This window comes from Schistocerca piceifrons, chromosome 11 (assembly GCF_021461385.2).
Source record: "Schistocerca piceifrons isolate TAMUIC-IGC-003096 chromosome 11, iqSchPice1.1, whole genome shotgun sequence".
Taxonomy (NCBI): domain Eukaryota; kingdom Metazoa; phylum Arthropoda; class Insecta; order Orthoptera; family Acrididae; genus Schistocerca; species Schistocerca piceifrons.
This window is the reverse complement of record NC_060148.1, coordinates 157,360,997-157,378,288: the sequence shown is the minus strand read 5'-3', so window position 1 is coordinate 157,378,288 and position 17,292 is coordinate 157,360,997. Positions and strand designations below refer to the sequence as shown.

The following is a 17,292-nucleotide window of genomic DNA, read 5'->3' as shown; positions in this document are numbered from 1 at the left end:
AAATCTGAATATTTGTAATAGGTACAATTTAACACCCAATATTGTGCCTTATTAGGTACAATTACAATGGTCCATTTGTATCATGTATATGAAATCACATATGTATATATGACTGTACTAAACTTGTAAAAAAAAAATGCTATGACGTTTGCAAAAGACACCAGTTGGTGTCTCCATGCAAAAAAATACAACAAATAGAAAATAAAAAAATAAAAGTAGAACCCTGCTAACCCAAAAAAGGACTTCAGTTGCTTTGCGTTCTTACATTCTGAGCAATCTTTAATTGCTCATGTCCTAAAAATTTTACCTCTTCCCTATCAAAGTACGATTCTGAAAGCTTGAATGTAATACCTTTCACAAAAAATATTTCCAAAGTTTTTGTTAATAAATCACAATATCTTCTCACATTTCGGATACTAAAAGTACATCATTTACATAAATGATTAAGTGATGTAGTTACTCCTTTCCCAAGTCAGCAGCTAAAGCTCAAATACTGAGATGTTCAATCCAAATGGCAGTACTTTAAACTGAAATGACTTACCTCCACATAAAAAAGATGCAATTTCTTAGATTCCTCATCCAATTTCACCTGCCACAATCCAGCAGTCAGATTCATTGAGCTAAAGTCTTTGGCTTGCTCAAACTTAGCTAAGATTTCATTTATACTAATAGGTCTCTCTCTCTTGGTTTATATATGCATATTTAAAATGCAAGCACAGAGCCACAAACGTACTCCACCAGTGGCCTTGTGAACCAAAAGTAGTGGTTCTATAATACCATCATTAATCCTTTTGTCAATCTCCTCTTGTACAGTGGGACGTATGCTTAAAGGTATTGGACACAGTTGAAGAAGAAGGTGTTTCATCCTTTATCTTGAAACTACAAATGTAATCTCCAAGTACGCCTGGTTTATCTCAAAATATCTTCTCATATTTTAATAATATATTGTACAGATCTTCCTATTGTGACTGGTTCAATACATCACTCACAAGCTTTAATCTTAATCTGTGCCTTTATCACACCTTTAGGACTGATTGGATCCTCCAAACTTACTGTTTTTCTTGTAGAAATGAAGCATATTGCATTATCTCCCATGACTACTATGTTCCTATTTTTAAACGGTATTTCATAAACCATGTTGTTATAGCTACACGTCAATTTCTTAGTTGCAGATTCTAAGCTTACATTATATGTAACTACCCAGTTGATCCCAAACAACATTTGTATGTTAATAACATTAGGTACTACTAAACATGTTTGCATAAATGGAAACTTGTTTACCAGTATTCTTAGAGGCAGTCCTACTTCTTGTTTGATTTGTTTGGCTTTAGCCCCTGTAACACCAATAACATATACTCCAGTTACTGCAAGTATAGGATATACTATTCTATGTTTCAATAGCTCAAATTATTAATGAATAATCCTTCAACAAGGGTTTATTAATTTCGCCATGATCTTTCTGTTCCTCCTCCAGTAACCATTTCTTTACTAGTAAGTTTTGGTAAACACAACTAATTTTTCTATGTACGTGCCTGATCTTACATAGATATGTGGGTTGGAACTTTAATAGTGGCAACTATTTATTTACAGCTCGTACAAAACAGATATGTGTTTCAAAGTTTTACTGACCTTCAAAGTAGTCACCAGCATTGTGTATAACCCACTGCCAGCGATGTGGAAGTTGTAGCATACTCTTAGCAGTGCCAGTTGTGATGACAGTTTGAGCACCATGGTCTATTGCCCGACAAATTTGTAGCAGTTCTGAAGCGAATATCGTGAAGTGTTTCCTTCAGTTTAGAAATCGAGTTGAATTCACGAGGGCTTAGGTCAGAGATGGTATAGCCCTTAGCAGACCCATCAGTCAAACAAATCAGTAACAGGTTACAATGAAAGTGCTTGAGCATTGTCCTACAAAATGATGGTCTCGTCCTGCAGAAAGTGTCATCACTTCTGTCTCTAAGCTGTTCATTTTTTGAACACAACCTACAACCAGCTTAGAGATAGAAGTGATGACATTTTCTGCAGGACCTGACCATCATTTTGTAGGACAATGCTCAAGCATGTACAGTGCAAGCTGTTACTGATTTGTTTGACTATTGGGGCTGGTAAGGACTATACCACCTACTGCACTCCTCTGACTTAAGCCCTCGTGAGTTCAACTCGATTTCTAAACTGAAAGAAACACTTCACGGAATTCGCTTCAGAACTGCCACAAATTCGTTGGGCAGCAGACCACTCTGCTCAAACTGTCATCACAACTGGCACTGCTAAGAGTATTCTACAACTTCCACATCACTGGCAACGGGTTATACACAATGCTGGTGACTACTTTGAAGGTCAGTAAAACTTTGAAACACATATCTATTTTGTATAAGCTGTAAATAAATAGTTGCCGTTATTAAAATTCCAATCCTCGTACATCCTGGTTTTTGGCTTTTTGACCAGGACACTGCCAATCTTCCTCAAATAATGCAGCTCGTGACTGTGTATATCATTGAAATATTGTTTTATCATCATCCCTTTTAGTTTTACTAAGTGTTTTTGTATTTGCATTTCTCAGCCTGTTATTCAGTTGTTAATGTTTACCCCAAGATAATTTGTAACCTGACAAAAGTTTGCCTTTTTCTTTACCTGAAATTCTGATTTAGGTCTACTGTTGCCGTGATTTGTCTCTTCTGGATTTTGGTTTCTTTTTTCATTGTTCATGGTATCTAAACCTCCTATAAAAGAGAGTACTTCGTTTACCATTAACCACCTGTAAACAAAATTTCTTTAGGTACATAGTAAATCAAACATGTAAGTAGTATCTTCACTACATTCTCGAGTGGGTAGTCTACAGACTTCGGTCGGATAAGGTGACACACTGCATACTTTTTAAAATTGCCCCATGAACTGTTATAATATTTTAGGTCCAGTAATTCTAATGTTACATCACAATAAAGGATGGCAGCCAAAAAACAGTTGCAGGATAGAATTTTTTTATTAAAATTCTTGACCAAGGTTTCGGTACATATAAATATACCTTCATCAGAAGTAAAACTTCTAAAATTACATCATGCACTGGAGAATAATAAAACAATTATGCCAAAAGGTGTCGTCAGTAATTAAAATATCATCTCCATTTGTACAACATTGTTAAACTGTTCGCTTTGATCCTGTGCCCATTACACATGTTGTACTTCTAAAATTACATCATGCACTGGAGAATAATAAAACAATTATGCCAAAAGGTGTCGTCAGTAATTAAAATATCATCTCCATTTGTACAACATTGTTAAACTGTTCACTTTGATCCTGTGCCCATTACACATGTTGTACAAATGGAGATGATATTTTAATTACTGACGACACCTTTTGGCATAATTGTTTTATTATTCTCCAGTGCATGATGTAATTTTAGAAGTTTTACTTCTGATGAAGGTATATTTATATGTACCGAAACCTTGGTCAAGAATTTTAATAAAAAAATTCTATCCTGCAACTGTTTTTGGCTGCCATCCTTTATTGTGAAGAATTTTAACAGTTGCTGCTGCAGCCATGTTTAAAATTCTAATGTTAGTTTTTCCTGTATATTTTCGTTTCAACATTTCCTGAAAAAAAAAAAAAATCTGAGATGTAAACTCTTCTGAGTGCCCATTTCCTCACTCTGTTGCATCCCCTACCAAGTAAGTCAATGCAGAATCAATGTTCTTACAATCCTCCTACTTTTGTTGTAAGGTCCTAGAAAACACTATCAAGAAATAAGTAGAATGTACACTCGTGTCAGAAAAAAGCAGAACAGCTTGAACGACTAGAGAGAGGACATTGATATTCACAGGCATGTACATTAGTATGTTCTGCAGAAATGGTTAGCATTTCAGTCAGCTCGTTTCAGCATGTCTCCTGTTCCCTAGCAGGCACAGGGTCTGCCATGGGCACTGATAATGCGTTCCACGCATGATGGCATTGATGCATATACACTGTGAATGGAGTCTTATTGTATAGCCATCCATGCTCCATTGACACGGTTCCAAAGTTCATCTGTGGTGGTCGACATTGGGTCACAGCACTGCACCCGTCATTTCACCACATCCCACACACTTTCGATTGGTGGCAAAGTCTCGAGATCTTGTGGGCCACGGCAAAAGGCTGACACCAAGAAGGTACAAGTTCGTGCAGCAAGATCTTGCTGAAAAATGGAATCTGGGGTGTTATTTAGAAAGGGCAAAGCTATGAGTGACAGGAAGCCATTTGCATGGGTCACACTGGTCACAGTGCCGTGGATTAGGAGCAAATGTGATTTGTAGTTGTACCCAATAGCACCCCACATTGTGCTTTTCCATCATTTGATGCTTGCCTAAATTTGGTGCTGTGTGTCTTTTGCAAATGTAGTCACTGTGATGCCGCTCCCTGTCTGCAGTGAACCAAAATGTGGCCATCATTTTCAAACAAACAGAACTTGGATTCATCCGAAAACACTATCTGATGCTATTCCTGTACCTAGCGACATCATTCCATACACCACTGAGGTCTAGCATGTTTAAGCCGCATGCACATTTTATCGGCAGGTGGTGGTGTGCCATGATATTGATGTTTACCTTCAACCCGCAGGCTGACATGATACAAATGCTAATCATGTCTGCAGAACATACTAATATACATGTCCTGTGAATATGAATGTCCTATCTCTAGTCATTCAAGGTGTCCTGTTTTTTTTTCTGAACACGAGTTTACACTGCCACCAGGTTTAAATTTCGCAAAATGTTTCTACATATTCAAGTTACTTCCTAATTACACTGTAGGAAATACTGCAGCCAGCCTCAAATATTTTTAAATGATTTTATTAAACCATTACTAGTTACAGAGCTAAGCCTATCATCAGATGGCAGCACTGACTTCTTTGCAAGTTTTACATTTGTGTCCTAAATTATAACAAGGTATTTGTGTTGCACTGTTTACAAAAGGCTTTACATTTGTTTCCTAAAATATATCAAAGTTTTTATGATGAAACAGTTTTATGCTCATATATGCTCTATACATAGCACTTACTTCACAAAAAGCCCTCCTTTACATACTATAAGACAGTGGTTTGATTTTCTTTTACAGTCAATGTTGACCAATGAAGTGAGCTAAATACATGATGGCAAACACATTTGTTTACATCGGCAGCTGATAAAGTGTGCAAAATACTGAGATATGTGAACAGATATGGTACACTTTTAGAGCTACTGCAAAGGTACTTTTAATGGTACAGATAATTCCATACAGTAATACATTTAATTATTAAGGTTTCAAAGATGCTGGTAATGGCCAATGAAGAATTTTCTCTCTGCCAATTAATTATTATTGCTATCATTTCAAATTATAGGAGCTGTATGAAATTTTAGAGATATACTGGATTTCTTTCTATTCCGTTCCAGTAAAGGAAATATCACTAAGTTGTCTTTGATGCTTTTTTTTCTGTTTCCACATTGGGCCATGTGACTAGCAAAAGTTGACTTATTTACGTTGTTGAGCCTAAGAGCATCTATGTGTTCACAGTATTATACATTAAACCTCTTACCAGTTTGGCTAATGTTAAAGTTGGGGCACAGAGAACAATTTAGTTTATAAATGCCAGACCTATGCTGTACTTCAGTTTTTAAATTTAAGTTGTGAACAATTTTGTCTTTCATTTTATTGTTTGTGGAAAAACTAATTTTGATATTTTATTGCATGGAATAAGTTCGCAATATGATATGATGCTTTACCAATGAATGGAAAGCAGATATATTTCACAGAATTCTCAGGAGGTATTTGAGCTAAATTGCTGTTTTATTTGGTCTTAGAGCTATTTTTGTCCCTGTATTTCTTTTTAATTCTGTTGTGAAGTTTAGTGATAACGTCAGAGCTGTAACCATCATTATGGGTGATTAGTTTGATCGTTTTTAGTTCTTGTAGTTTATCTTCAGTGTCCAAATGGATTTTTTTCCCCATTCTGTTAAGTGTTACCCTATAATACACCATTTTATGTTGCTCAGGGTGACATGATTAGCTGCTATTGTGGTATCCAATGTAGTGGGTTTTCTATATACTTTAAACTTATATTTACCATTGTATTTAATATTTTTTTTATCCAAGAAATTTATGCCATTATCAGTTTCATGCTGAACAGTAAATTTTAGGTTTCGGTGGGATTTGTTAACCTCTTTTGAAAACTGATTAATTTCATCTACCATTTTACAAATAAGATAAGTGTGTCATCCACATAGTGTCTGTAATATACGACTTTTTTCTTTATTGTCATATTGGCATTGAAAAAGATGTTTCTAAATGATTTATGCAAATATTGGCTAGCAGACTAGCTAGGCACCTGCCTATTGCAAGGCCATTTTCTTGTTCATAGAAATTGTTATTAAAGCTGAACTAGTTTTGAGACAGCACTAAGATTATAAGTTTGACTAGATCATAAATTTCTGGTATACTGATCTTTTTTATGTTTAATCATGTTATTTTTAATTACTGAGATTGTTTCTTTTGCCGGTACTTTTGTAAACAAGTCAACTATATCAAAGAATGTGAATGTGGCTATGTGTGGTATGGGGATGTCTTTGACGTTTCCTGAAATCTCATGGCTATCGTTTTCACTAAAAATTATCTTCAAATGTAGAGGCCTTGGTGATCTCATTAAGTTTTTTTTCTTTTTTTTTTTTTTTTTTTTTTTGTTGTAGTAAGGGCTCTTGAGGTCACAATCAGACATATAGGACAATGTTCTTTGTGAATCTATGATTGTGATCAAAGTCCTGAGGCTGGAGGGTACACTATTGTGCATTCAGATTTTTCAATAATTTTAGGTTTTGCTCAGTATTAATTTCTTTTATGTTACGTTCCTGAAAAAATCTAGTGTTTGTTTAGGTAATCGTCTTCATACGTTATCATTGCAGAGCTTTGTTCTCACTGAGTTTTTTTATTTATTTTTCTGAGATCAGTTGAGTCTTGTGAAAATTTGCATTGCGTCTTGTTTGTGTCTGTGTGTTCCTGGATTAACTTGTTTATTTCATTACCTACTGCATTTTTACTGCAATTATTTACCTTAGCTATCTCACATGCAATTTTGGTTTCAACAATTGCTTCTTTAATGCTAATTTTTACTTGTTTTAGTTGTAATGTTATGTTTTGGGGCCTTGCTTAGCACATTTTTTTCAAAATTAATGAAACTAATAGTTCTGAAGTTGATAACTCTATCAAAGAAACAATCTTCATCAGATGATGGGTTTTTGTATGACTTCTTGCTTGAAATTAGGGCTTTTAATTTTCTCTTATGTCTTTGCGGTATGATATGATGTTTTGTCCTAATGAAAACATCAGTTTCATCTACAATGCATATGAAATGCACAGGAAACAGCAAGTTATTTCTTTCTAAACGAAGCACATATATCTGTCTGTTCAGAAGCTCTTTCTGTTTGTACTGAGCTCTCATTTCACTATGTAGCCAACACAGTTCACAGTTCACACTTTACATTTGCTAGATACGCAGTTTTACTGATGTTCTTGATGTTCACTTTGATATATTTTGGAATGACTCTTTCAGCAAGACACTTTTGCTAAATGCTACAGTAAGTATTACTTTCATTAGCTGAAGCTTGCACTTTTCACAAATCATGCACAGTTCTCCTTACCTGGTGGCATAGTAACAAAATTATTTTATCCACCTTGGTGAGAGAACACCGCAGCTGTTTTCGTAAATTATACTGTGGGAGTAGCATTGACTTTTATGGAAGTTTTACATTTGTGACCTGAAGTATAACAATGTTTCTGTGATTGCATACTTTACAAAAGGTTTTACATATGCATCTTAAAGATAACCTAGTTATTGTGATTACTTAGATATGTTCCATAAATTGTACTTTAGTATTTTAAACAAAGTGATTGTGGCTAATAATGGGTACAATCAGAATATGATCGGTTACTTGTTCAGTAAGAAAACTTTCCAAAACTGTTCGACCTTCCCACTGATAACAAAGAAGCTAAAAACTTTATTTCCATTCTTTTCTTGGGTAATATACTGTATAGGATAAAACATCTTCTAAGGAAAAAATATAACTGTAACGTCTCCTCCTCTACAGATAACAGTTTAAAAAGAAATCTTGTACATTCAGCAGAGATTGCCAGCGATTGGTTTTCCAATTCAGGTGTTTACAAACTAACCTGTAATAACTGTCCTTCATATTATATTGGTCAAACAGGCATAACTGTGAAAACAAGATATAAAGAACACCTATTAGGTGAGAAAGGAGCGAATATACATAGCTCTACTTTTGCTGAACGCCTCTTGATAGCTGGTCATACGCCTAAACAGTTAGAAGACACTGTTATCCTACACAGAGAAGTCAAAGGGCATAGATTAGATCTGCGGGAAGAGTTACAAATTTTCAAACATCTAGAGCTCAAGGACGGTAATATACTGAACGACCAGTTGAACCTTGCTTGTAGACAATTTTTTGAAGGCTTTAAACCTGTACTGTTTATGGTATAACATTAATGCTGCTAACCTTAGTGGTCTATCTCCTCAGGAAGCTATGATGCACCTTCAATGCTTTAAGCTCACTACCCTTTATGTAATGTGGTTTTCTCACAATGTATGGTTGCCACTACATCGGCCCTTATGTGATTTTGTCTGGCTTTAAAATGTTGGTTCCCTGCAAATGTGTATTAACTGTATTGTATACCAGGATTCCTAATTCTGTCTTAAGAGCCATTATTGTCAATTTTAAAGTTCTGACACATATACTGTTTGTGGGCTTCACTAATATAGTAATGTAATTTTTATATTTTGGCTGTATATGCCACTGTGCGTAATTCTCTTGGCGTAAGCACCACATGCCTTTTTGATGTATAACAACATTAATTGTACCAATGCTCCCATACTGTTATAACAGGAGTGTTAAATGCCTTCCTTCCTTTCATTGTTATTTTATCTAAGGACGTTATTAATACTGATAATTAACAAGTTGCCTTTGTACGTCAATTGGCACATGGTTTGCGCCATGAGCGCCACCTGCCCTGGTCGCAGAGCAACTACGCTCGCCTATTACACTCAGTCGGTTGGGAGCTCTGCAAGATCCATATACTAATTTATATTTGCGTGACAAACCCTAATTCTAGGGCCATATTTCAATTTTGACAAATGAATCTATGTCGACATTTGTAAAAACGGTGATGGTACATTAGTCCTTACTAATGTAAAATTGTAAGTACCAGTTGTCGTTCTCATATTTCTGTAATGCAAGAGCTCTCTAATTTATGTTAAAATCTATACTTGACTTAAGTTTCATACTTTTCTAATGTAAGCTATGATGTTCATTGTCCTTAGGCCACCTTCTGAAGAAGACAAATTTATATTTGTCGAAACCTAGGTAAAGAATTCTTTATCCATTGCAACTGGTCGGCTGTTTATAGTTTTATTAATTGTACTTTACATATTATAAGATGAAGGTCTGATCACTCTTTTACAATCCACGTTGAACAATGCTAATGTAATCAAATGCATCCACCATCTTATATTTAGTTCATTGACCAACATGAAATGTAAAAAAAAATCAAACCTCTGCCTTATAATATGTAACAGAGAGCTCTTCATGAAGTAAACACAATATATAGAACATATATACATGTAAATTTATGCAATCATAAAAACTTTGAAATATTTTAGAACACAAATGTACAACCTTTCATAAATTAAGCAATCACTAAACTATGTTCTATTTTAGGACACAAATGTAAAACTTCTAAAGAAGTCAATGCTACACACCTGATGATGGGCTAAGGCCTGAAATTAGTGCTGGCACAATTTCAAAAAAATCTTGTGGCTGGTTGAAGTATTTCTCCCAAAGTGTAATTTATGAAACCAGATGTGGTGTTCTCTAGCCAAAAGTGGATAAAATACTACCTAATTGAAATACTTCCAATAATGTGCTAGTGGCACAGGATTTTCTCAGGCACTGATTTTCTTTCTATTGTGGTTTTTGCTAACTCATCCCACAATCATTTGAATTCCATGTTGTGTTGAGTAGCCTCATTCCCCAGAAAGTTTGATATTATCCAAGTTCTTTGCCTTTTCTCAAAATTTCTGTTCTAGTAATTCTTCACCTTTTTCCTCCAAACTGGTAAGTGTATCTCGTGAACAAATTGGTTCACCATTTTCACACCACTGTTCTAATAGTTTGATGTCGCCTTGTGCCTTTGAGATTGGATCCTTTACATATTTGCAAACCTTCTCAGTCAAATCACATACATGCTCTCCAATGATGTGTAATTCTTTAATATGACCATGTATTTCAAACCTCACCAAATCACACTGCCATAAAATTTCAGTGTGTATCTCCTCTGTTAATGCTGACAGTTTTTCATCTAATTGATTACCTAGCCTCATCTCAAGGTATGATTTCAGAATCTCACAAGTTTCCCGAATCTATTTCTTTAGCTCTTCTACTAATTTTGCATTACTATTTTCTGGCTTAGTTGTACTCCCTTGTTTTTGAAGCATTTTACTATTAAGGTGATTGCCTTGAGCCATAATATTATGTTTTACTATTACAACTTCACAAGAAAAACTGCTATCTTCATTCCCTGTCCATCAGAGGTTATTTTTCTAGTCTTTCACTTCCTGTGGGTCTGTAAAGTCATGGTGCAGTTATGAACGCTTGTTGTGGCTAACAGAAGCCAAATGAAAGATAGGAAATTGCACTACACTGGACAGTATAGCAAAGAGTTTCTGTAGTATGATGTTCAATGAAGTGTGTGTATGTAAGTCATGAAGCAACCCAACAAACTGGTTACCAGTAGCAGCTGATCAGGCCATGTCAGTAGAGATGTTGATGATACAAAGAAAAGTTTAGTGTACTTCGTAGCTTGCTTAATCCGAATCCGTGAACGATGTTCAACTTGAATATCACCACATGTACAACAAAGAGCAACCACTTATAAAAAACCATTAATTGGTGGGATACCCAGTTAAAGGAGACTGGCAGTTTGTTGATGAACCATGTTCTGGTAGGCATTCACTACGCCCTGAGTCCGTAGAAGCTGTACAAGTTAGCTAACTATTGAGAACCAAAAATCTGGTGTGTCTAGCATTGATAATTAGACCTAAAAAAAAGATCAGTTCATAAGGTCTGAAAAAAAAAGATCAACTTTTTAGGGTTACAAATTGTGGTTGTTGCACAGTATCAAACTGACTGATAGGTCCAAATGATTGAAGTTAATTACAGAATGCTTGATGAGATCGGTTATGATGAACAATTTATGAAGGAAATTGTGTACAGCAATGAGGCACATTCCATGTCTGTCATATTCATCACTGTTCATCAGAATATGGGCTTCAGAAAATCCTTGTTCCTAGGCTGAACACAAGGTCAACACACTGATGCGTATGTTTTAGGCCAATTTTCTTACGTGGAGCAGACTATGATGTCAACAAGTACCTTGACATGTTGCATTGAATGCAGTGACAGTGCCACAATTTCCAGAAGGTATCGTGTTTGAACATAATGGCGCTCCTCCACACTACATCAACAATGTTCGCAAATTTTTGGATACAGAATTTTCCCCCACAATGAATAAGAAGGGGTGGTTGTAACTCATGACCACCATGATCCTGGAGCTAATATCATTACAATTTTACTTTTGGGGTTATGTGAAACAACGTGTGTACAGTGAATGTATCAACAACATTAATCACAGAATCGCAGATGCTATTCGCTCTGTTACACTAGATGCCCATACACGTGTGGTAAGAGCTAGTATATATCATTTAGATGTATGTGGTGCAACAAATGGAAGCCACATAGAACTGCACCAAACATGTATCCACACTTGGAAAGTTCGTCTTTCACTTTCATCTCGTATCACATTTCTACCTCATTTCACTACATTTCTGTGACCAATTAAAACTGCACTATGACTTTACAGACACACTGTATCTTCTATTTACCAAATTTAATATCACTTTTCCATTATAGTACTCCCTGCAAAAAGTCACTTCATTTAATGTAGCAAACATCAACATTTAATTTCTTTACTCTATTCACCAAAACAAACAAATTTACCTTAAAATATATTAACCACAGCCCACCCTAAGATAAGAACTGTGTGCTGGTGATGAGTTGCGTGCTGGTGTGCTGCAGACACATCACATCAAGCAGCTGTCACAGGATGCTGTTGTAGTGTGGCTGGCAACCAAAAACTGTGTGGTGCCGTAGGCTGCATGCCGAGTCGAGAGGCGGACACAATGTTTGTAGATTGCCATCCTGTCACCATTCTTCTTCACGGAACTCACCACAACATCTTCCTTATCGTAACACAAACTGTATAAGGATTGTAGACCTTTTTCTTCTGTCACACATTTACAATCCTTAGCGATGGACTTTTGTTACTATGATCAACTGTGCTCTTCTGTTTAACCTTTATCAGCACCCTTCTTTTACTTCCCAAATTCTTGGCAATTTGTTCTCCCCTATTTCTTTACCAATTCTTCTTATCTGTTTATACCACGTGTCTACAGCTAGATGTTCCATTGTTGTTGGCAGTTGCCCTTGGCAACTGTACTTCTCCTTGAATATAAAAGGAAAATCTTTTTAAATTGATGTTCTTTTTTGATTTTCCACTCTCCCACTACCATATTTCCTTTCTCCTGGCCTATATTGTCAACATATGCAACTTGGTTTGGGTCTTAGTTTGTCCTCAGACTGGATGTGTGAGTATCATGTTGACACACAGGGAGGTTCACACACAAGGGCTATAGAAGTTTCTTTACTCCTTGAATTCCATATATGCTCACACAACAAAACTTCTCTGAATATACAGTCACCTATATTATTTATTACAGGATTCACAGCTGGTCCTGCTATTCACTTCCAGCTTCTCTTCTTCTTTGTGCCTTGATGGGGACCCCTACTTCGACAATTTAAGAAATACACTGAAACAGAGGTCAATTCTGATCTAGCACCTCAAATACCTCTTTCCACTTAAAACTTATATTCTCTCATCTGTTAAGAATACAACTTGGTCATATTACATCATCCAGTCTTGCAGACCTCAATTTAAATATTTGCCTCCACCTCAAGTACTTGTTCCATAGCAAGATCAACAGTAAGAAGAACAAGAACAACTGGAGAAGATATCAAAGATACATTTTTACGTTTTTAATTCAAGTCTTATGTTTTCTCCATGAACATTTATCATGACACTTTCCACTTGTGGCTGCACAGAACAACATACACCCACTACAGCAATCCACTTCCACCAGACGGGCAGCTCTGCACAAACAGAAAGCCTAGCGGCAGTCTACAGCTCTCAATCATTCTCCCTTAATTTAAAACTTTTCTCTTTATTCACATGGATATTTTCATCTCTTGCAGAGCCTAAGAGATGTACATTGGCATTTTCCATTCTAAATGACACGTAACACTAACAGTAACACTATCTCCATTTGCCTACATGTTCTTTTTTATTATTTCTTTTTTCGTGCCATTATTAATTGCCACTGGGAAAGAGATCAGTACATGTCAAGCATGTCTGACAAACATATCACTAACAAAATATTTCATTGAGACCTGTAAATATAAACCAGGCAGCACGAAATGGCTAATATGTACTAATATTTTTGCCAGTTGCATTTGGTAATGGCTCAAAAGCCTAAATTTGGGAAATAATGAAAAAACACACAGGCAGATGGTGGTAGTGTCATCATTTTAAAACTTTATTATAACTTTGGTACAAGTGTTGAAAACTGAACAACTATAAGCTGTTTGAGTGTTCCAAGAAGAACCCAAAGAAACAGAAGTTGTTTGTTTACAAAGCACTTTCACTTTGAAGAAAACGGTCGCTTACTCCTTTGGTTACAGTGTAAATATTGTAACCTTTGCATTCTACAAACAATTAATGCTGCAGAAAAAAACAAATTGCTACTTACCATAAAGAAGACACATTAACTTGTATATTAATTATGCCTGTCTGCAACTTAACGTGTCTCCTTTACAGTGAGTAGCAATCTACCTTTTTCTGAATTGTTGATATTCCTACCTGGAGTTTCCATTCTTTAATTAGTTCCAAATGGAATACAAGAACTTATATGCCACAAGTCATCAAAGAAATCAGGAAAAACCACAGAATAATAGCCAGAAATATTTTAATAATTGTGGCATTTCAGCCGTGAAATTGATAATTCAATACTTTTTACATCACCAAACATCGTTAATATCAAATATGCAAGACCAAAGGGAATTAAAAATACCATCAAGTTGCTAAAAGCAGCAATATTTTTCCATGACAGTGTTTCTAGCAGATTAGTAAAATCTTGTGAAAGGTTGTACAATTAACCTTGAGCCGTATTCATAATCAGTCCTTAACTCAAACAAAATTTGCTAAATACTTTTGAGTTTCACATGTAGCAGCCACCATATACCCTTATGAATGAAAACCTAGCAGAACTAAAAACAACCAAAATAATCCTGCTGGTATATTTTGTGACCTTACTGAAGCCTTTTACGTAACTAAATGGTTCAAGTTTGTGGAACAAATCTGCAAATTTACTTCACAATGAATTGCTAACTGCATGTTCAAAAATGGTTCAAATGGCTCTAAGCATTATGGGACTTGACATCTGAGGTCATCAGACCCCTAGACTTAGAACTACTTAAACCTAACTAACCTAAGGACATCACACACATCAATGCCTGAGGCAGGATTCGAACCTGCGACCATAGCAGCTGTGTGGTTCCGGACTGAAGCGCCTAGAACCGCTCGGCCACAGCGGGCGGCCTATATGTTCTAAGGTGAGTTTTCAGCTTCAAAGGACCTGATGACAAGTCATATACTACTTAATCACAAAAGAGAGAAATATGAAATCAGTTAAATATCAATGTAATCTACATTTTGAACGTGACAAAAGGCAGTCATTGTAAGCAACATGTAAGAAACAAGAGAAATTTCAAACATGCTTACTTGTTCTCCACAGATCTCTGAATGCAGAGATCAAGTTCATCTGTTAAAACACACCACCATCTTTCAAAGGTCATCACTTTCTGGAATTAGAGGAAAGATAAGTCTTAATTATTGCATAAAGTATATCATTGATCTAAGTTTTATTTATACAGTGATCATTTCTTACTCGTGCAATTAGTTACACAACCAGGTCTCTTTTCTTTGCTGCACTAAATGGATGGAATAATTGTACTGAGATAATCAGAGTTGGTTTAAGGCCAAAGTGACTCAGGTGACCATTTGCAGCACTGTTGGTGCTGGTCATGCAAAATTTGTAAACAAGGTGTCTCATAATAAGTAGCAAAAATAATCAGTTTCTATGCTCACTAGATTTAGATTTATTTTTAAAGGTCTTACCAAGCTATGGTAAGTAATGTACGAGGGAAGGAGTGAAAGGAAGAGGGGTGATACAAGGTGAGGAGGGGAGGGGGGTGCTAAATGTTATGCCACTTGCGTGGGAAAATGTTTTTGAAATAGCACTGTAGATAACACATATGAATAAACAAAATTGGAGCATTATTTTACAATGTTTTCAGTGCAGTGCTCCCCCCCCCCCCCCACTCACACACTTTTTCACTAGAACCCCCCCCCCCCCCCCCCCACACACACACACACTTTTTCACTAACACACAATATTTTGTATAAATGAATTTTCTTACCGGAATACAACAAATTGAAAAAAAAAAGTGTTATTTCTTCTTCTTAAAACATTCAAACAAAAAAATGGTCTATTTACTAACACACTCCTTTACTTTTATCTTGTACACTCAGGGTGGCTACATAAACATGCTATTTACAGAACTCTTTTTTTAACTATGACATCCCTCAGATATTGACTGTAACCTGCATAGGACTGAGAGCTTCATAAAAAACAGATGGCGTTCTTCCTAGTTCCCGCCAGTTACGAAACTGCTGAGCAGGTGATAGTATGAAGCATGAAGGCTTTCTGCTACAACTGTGGGGAATGTGTCAAAAAAACATAGCTACAATTAAATTGCAAAATAAGTAAGTATCTTTTATAGCAAATTGTTTGCCTTTTAAGCAAACTTAGTCTAAATCAATCACAATGGCACACACATTGATGTATGAATAGCCACATAAAGCAACAAAATTACTATCCTAGCAGCTGTCCTGTTTTGGAAACCATTAACAACGCGCTATCTCAATAAAAGCGATTTTCCTTGTGGCAATCAGCATAGGATGGTTTTTGAAAGTAGTGATAAAATAATCTGGTATTTGTGATCAAACAATTTGGTATGTGGAACATCAGCTCCTACAGAAACTGTGTATCTCTTTTTACAGAAAACACCACAATTGCAACCACAAAAGCAATGGGGTAAATTTTGTCTTGGTGCCATCTTACAAGATTCGGGAGTGGGTCAAGAGGCAGGAAATTGCTTGATAAAATGGAAGAAAATAACATCTAAGGCCTAAGATGTAACTTCCAAATGCTTCAGGATAATGTGTCAGACTTAGTTACATTTTACATGAACAATGAATAACATGGGAAGGCTATATTGCTATTCATCATATAGAGGCAGCATTGAGTTACATTTTTTACAAACAATGAATAACATTAATATGGGAAGAATATATTGCTATTCATCACATAGAGGCTGTGTTGAGCCACAGAGAGGCAAAATGAGAAGCCTGCTAAAATATTAAAGCTTCCAGACAAAGTCCTTCTGCATTAAAACACACACACACACATATTCACCCTAGCATAGCTCGCACACACATGACCACTGCCTCAGAGCACTAGAGTCCAACTGCGACTGTGACTGCATCTGCGTCTGATGAAACAGCAATCTGCTCGGATGGGGCGGTGTATGAAGACGTAGGTTGTGGAAGGGAGAGGGCGGAGTATCAGGTTACGGGTGGGGTGGTGCTGGTGCTACCTGTGAGACTATCCAAGTGGGTTGCTAGGAGCAGCATCAAGAGACTGTGCTGGAAGAGTGTGGAAATGGGGAGGAGGAAAGGGAGGGTACAGAAGAGGGAAAGAACTTCTAGGTGCATTGGCAAGATAAGTATTGCAGTGGGAGCTGGGAAGGGGGTAGGCAGGTGGAAGAATGGAAGGTGGAGGCGAGGGGGGATTTATGAACAATGGATATATTGTAGGAAGATTTCTCTGCTTGTTAGCCTGTTAGTAGTCATGCCCATGTAGAATGCGGCACAGTGGTTGTAACTAAGTTTGTAGATCTCACAGCTGCTTACACAGGTGGTCCTGCCTTGGATGGGGTAAGAGAGGCCAGTGATATGATTGTAGTAGGTGGTAACAGAAGGATGTATGGG

General features: G+C 36.4%; 1 protein-coding gene across 1 annotated transcript in view; it reads right to left on the bottom strand.

Moving 5' to 3' along the window:
* LOC124719849 overlaps window positions 1-17,292 on the bottom strand; it is a 259,540-nt gene that overhangs the window by 208,203 nt on the left and 34,045 nt on the right. Inside the window, exon 3 of the mRNA XM_047245034.1 lies at window positions 14,962-15,041. Within this exon, the coding sequence (XP_047100990.1) occupies window positions 14,962-15,001 (40 nt within the window). The 5' untranslated portion in view covers window positions 15,002-15,041. The remainder of the gene's footprint in view (window positions 1-14,961; window positions 15,042-17,292) is intronic.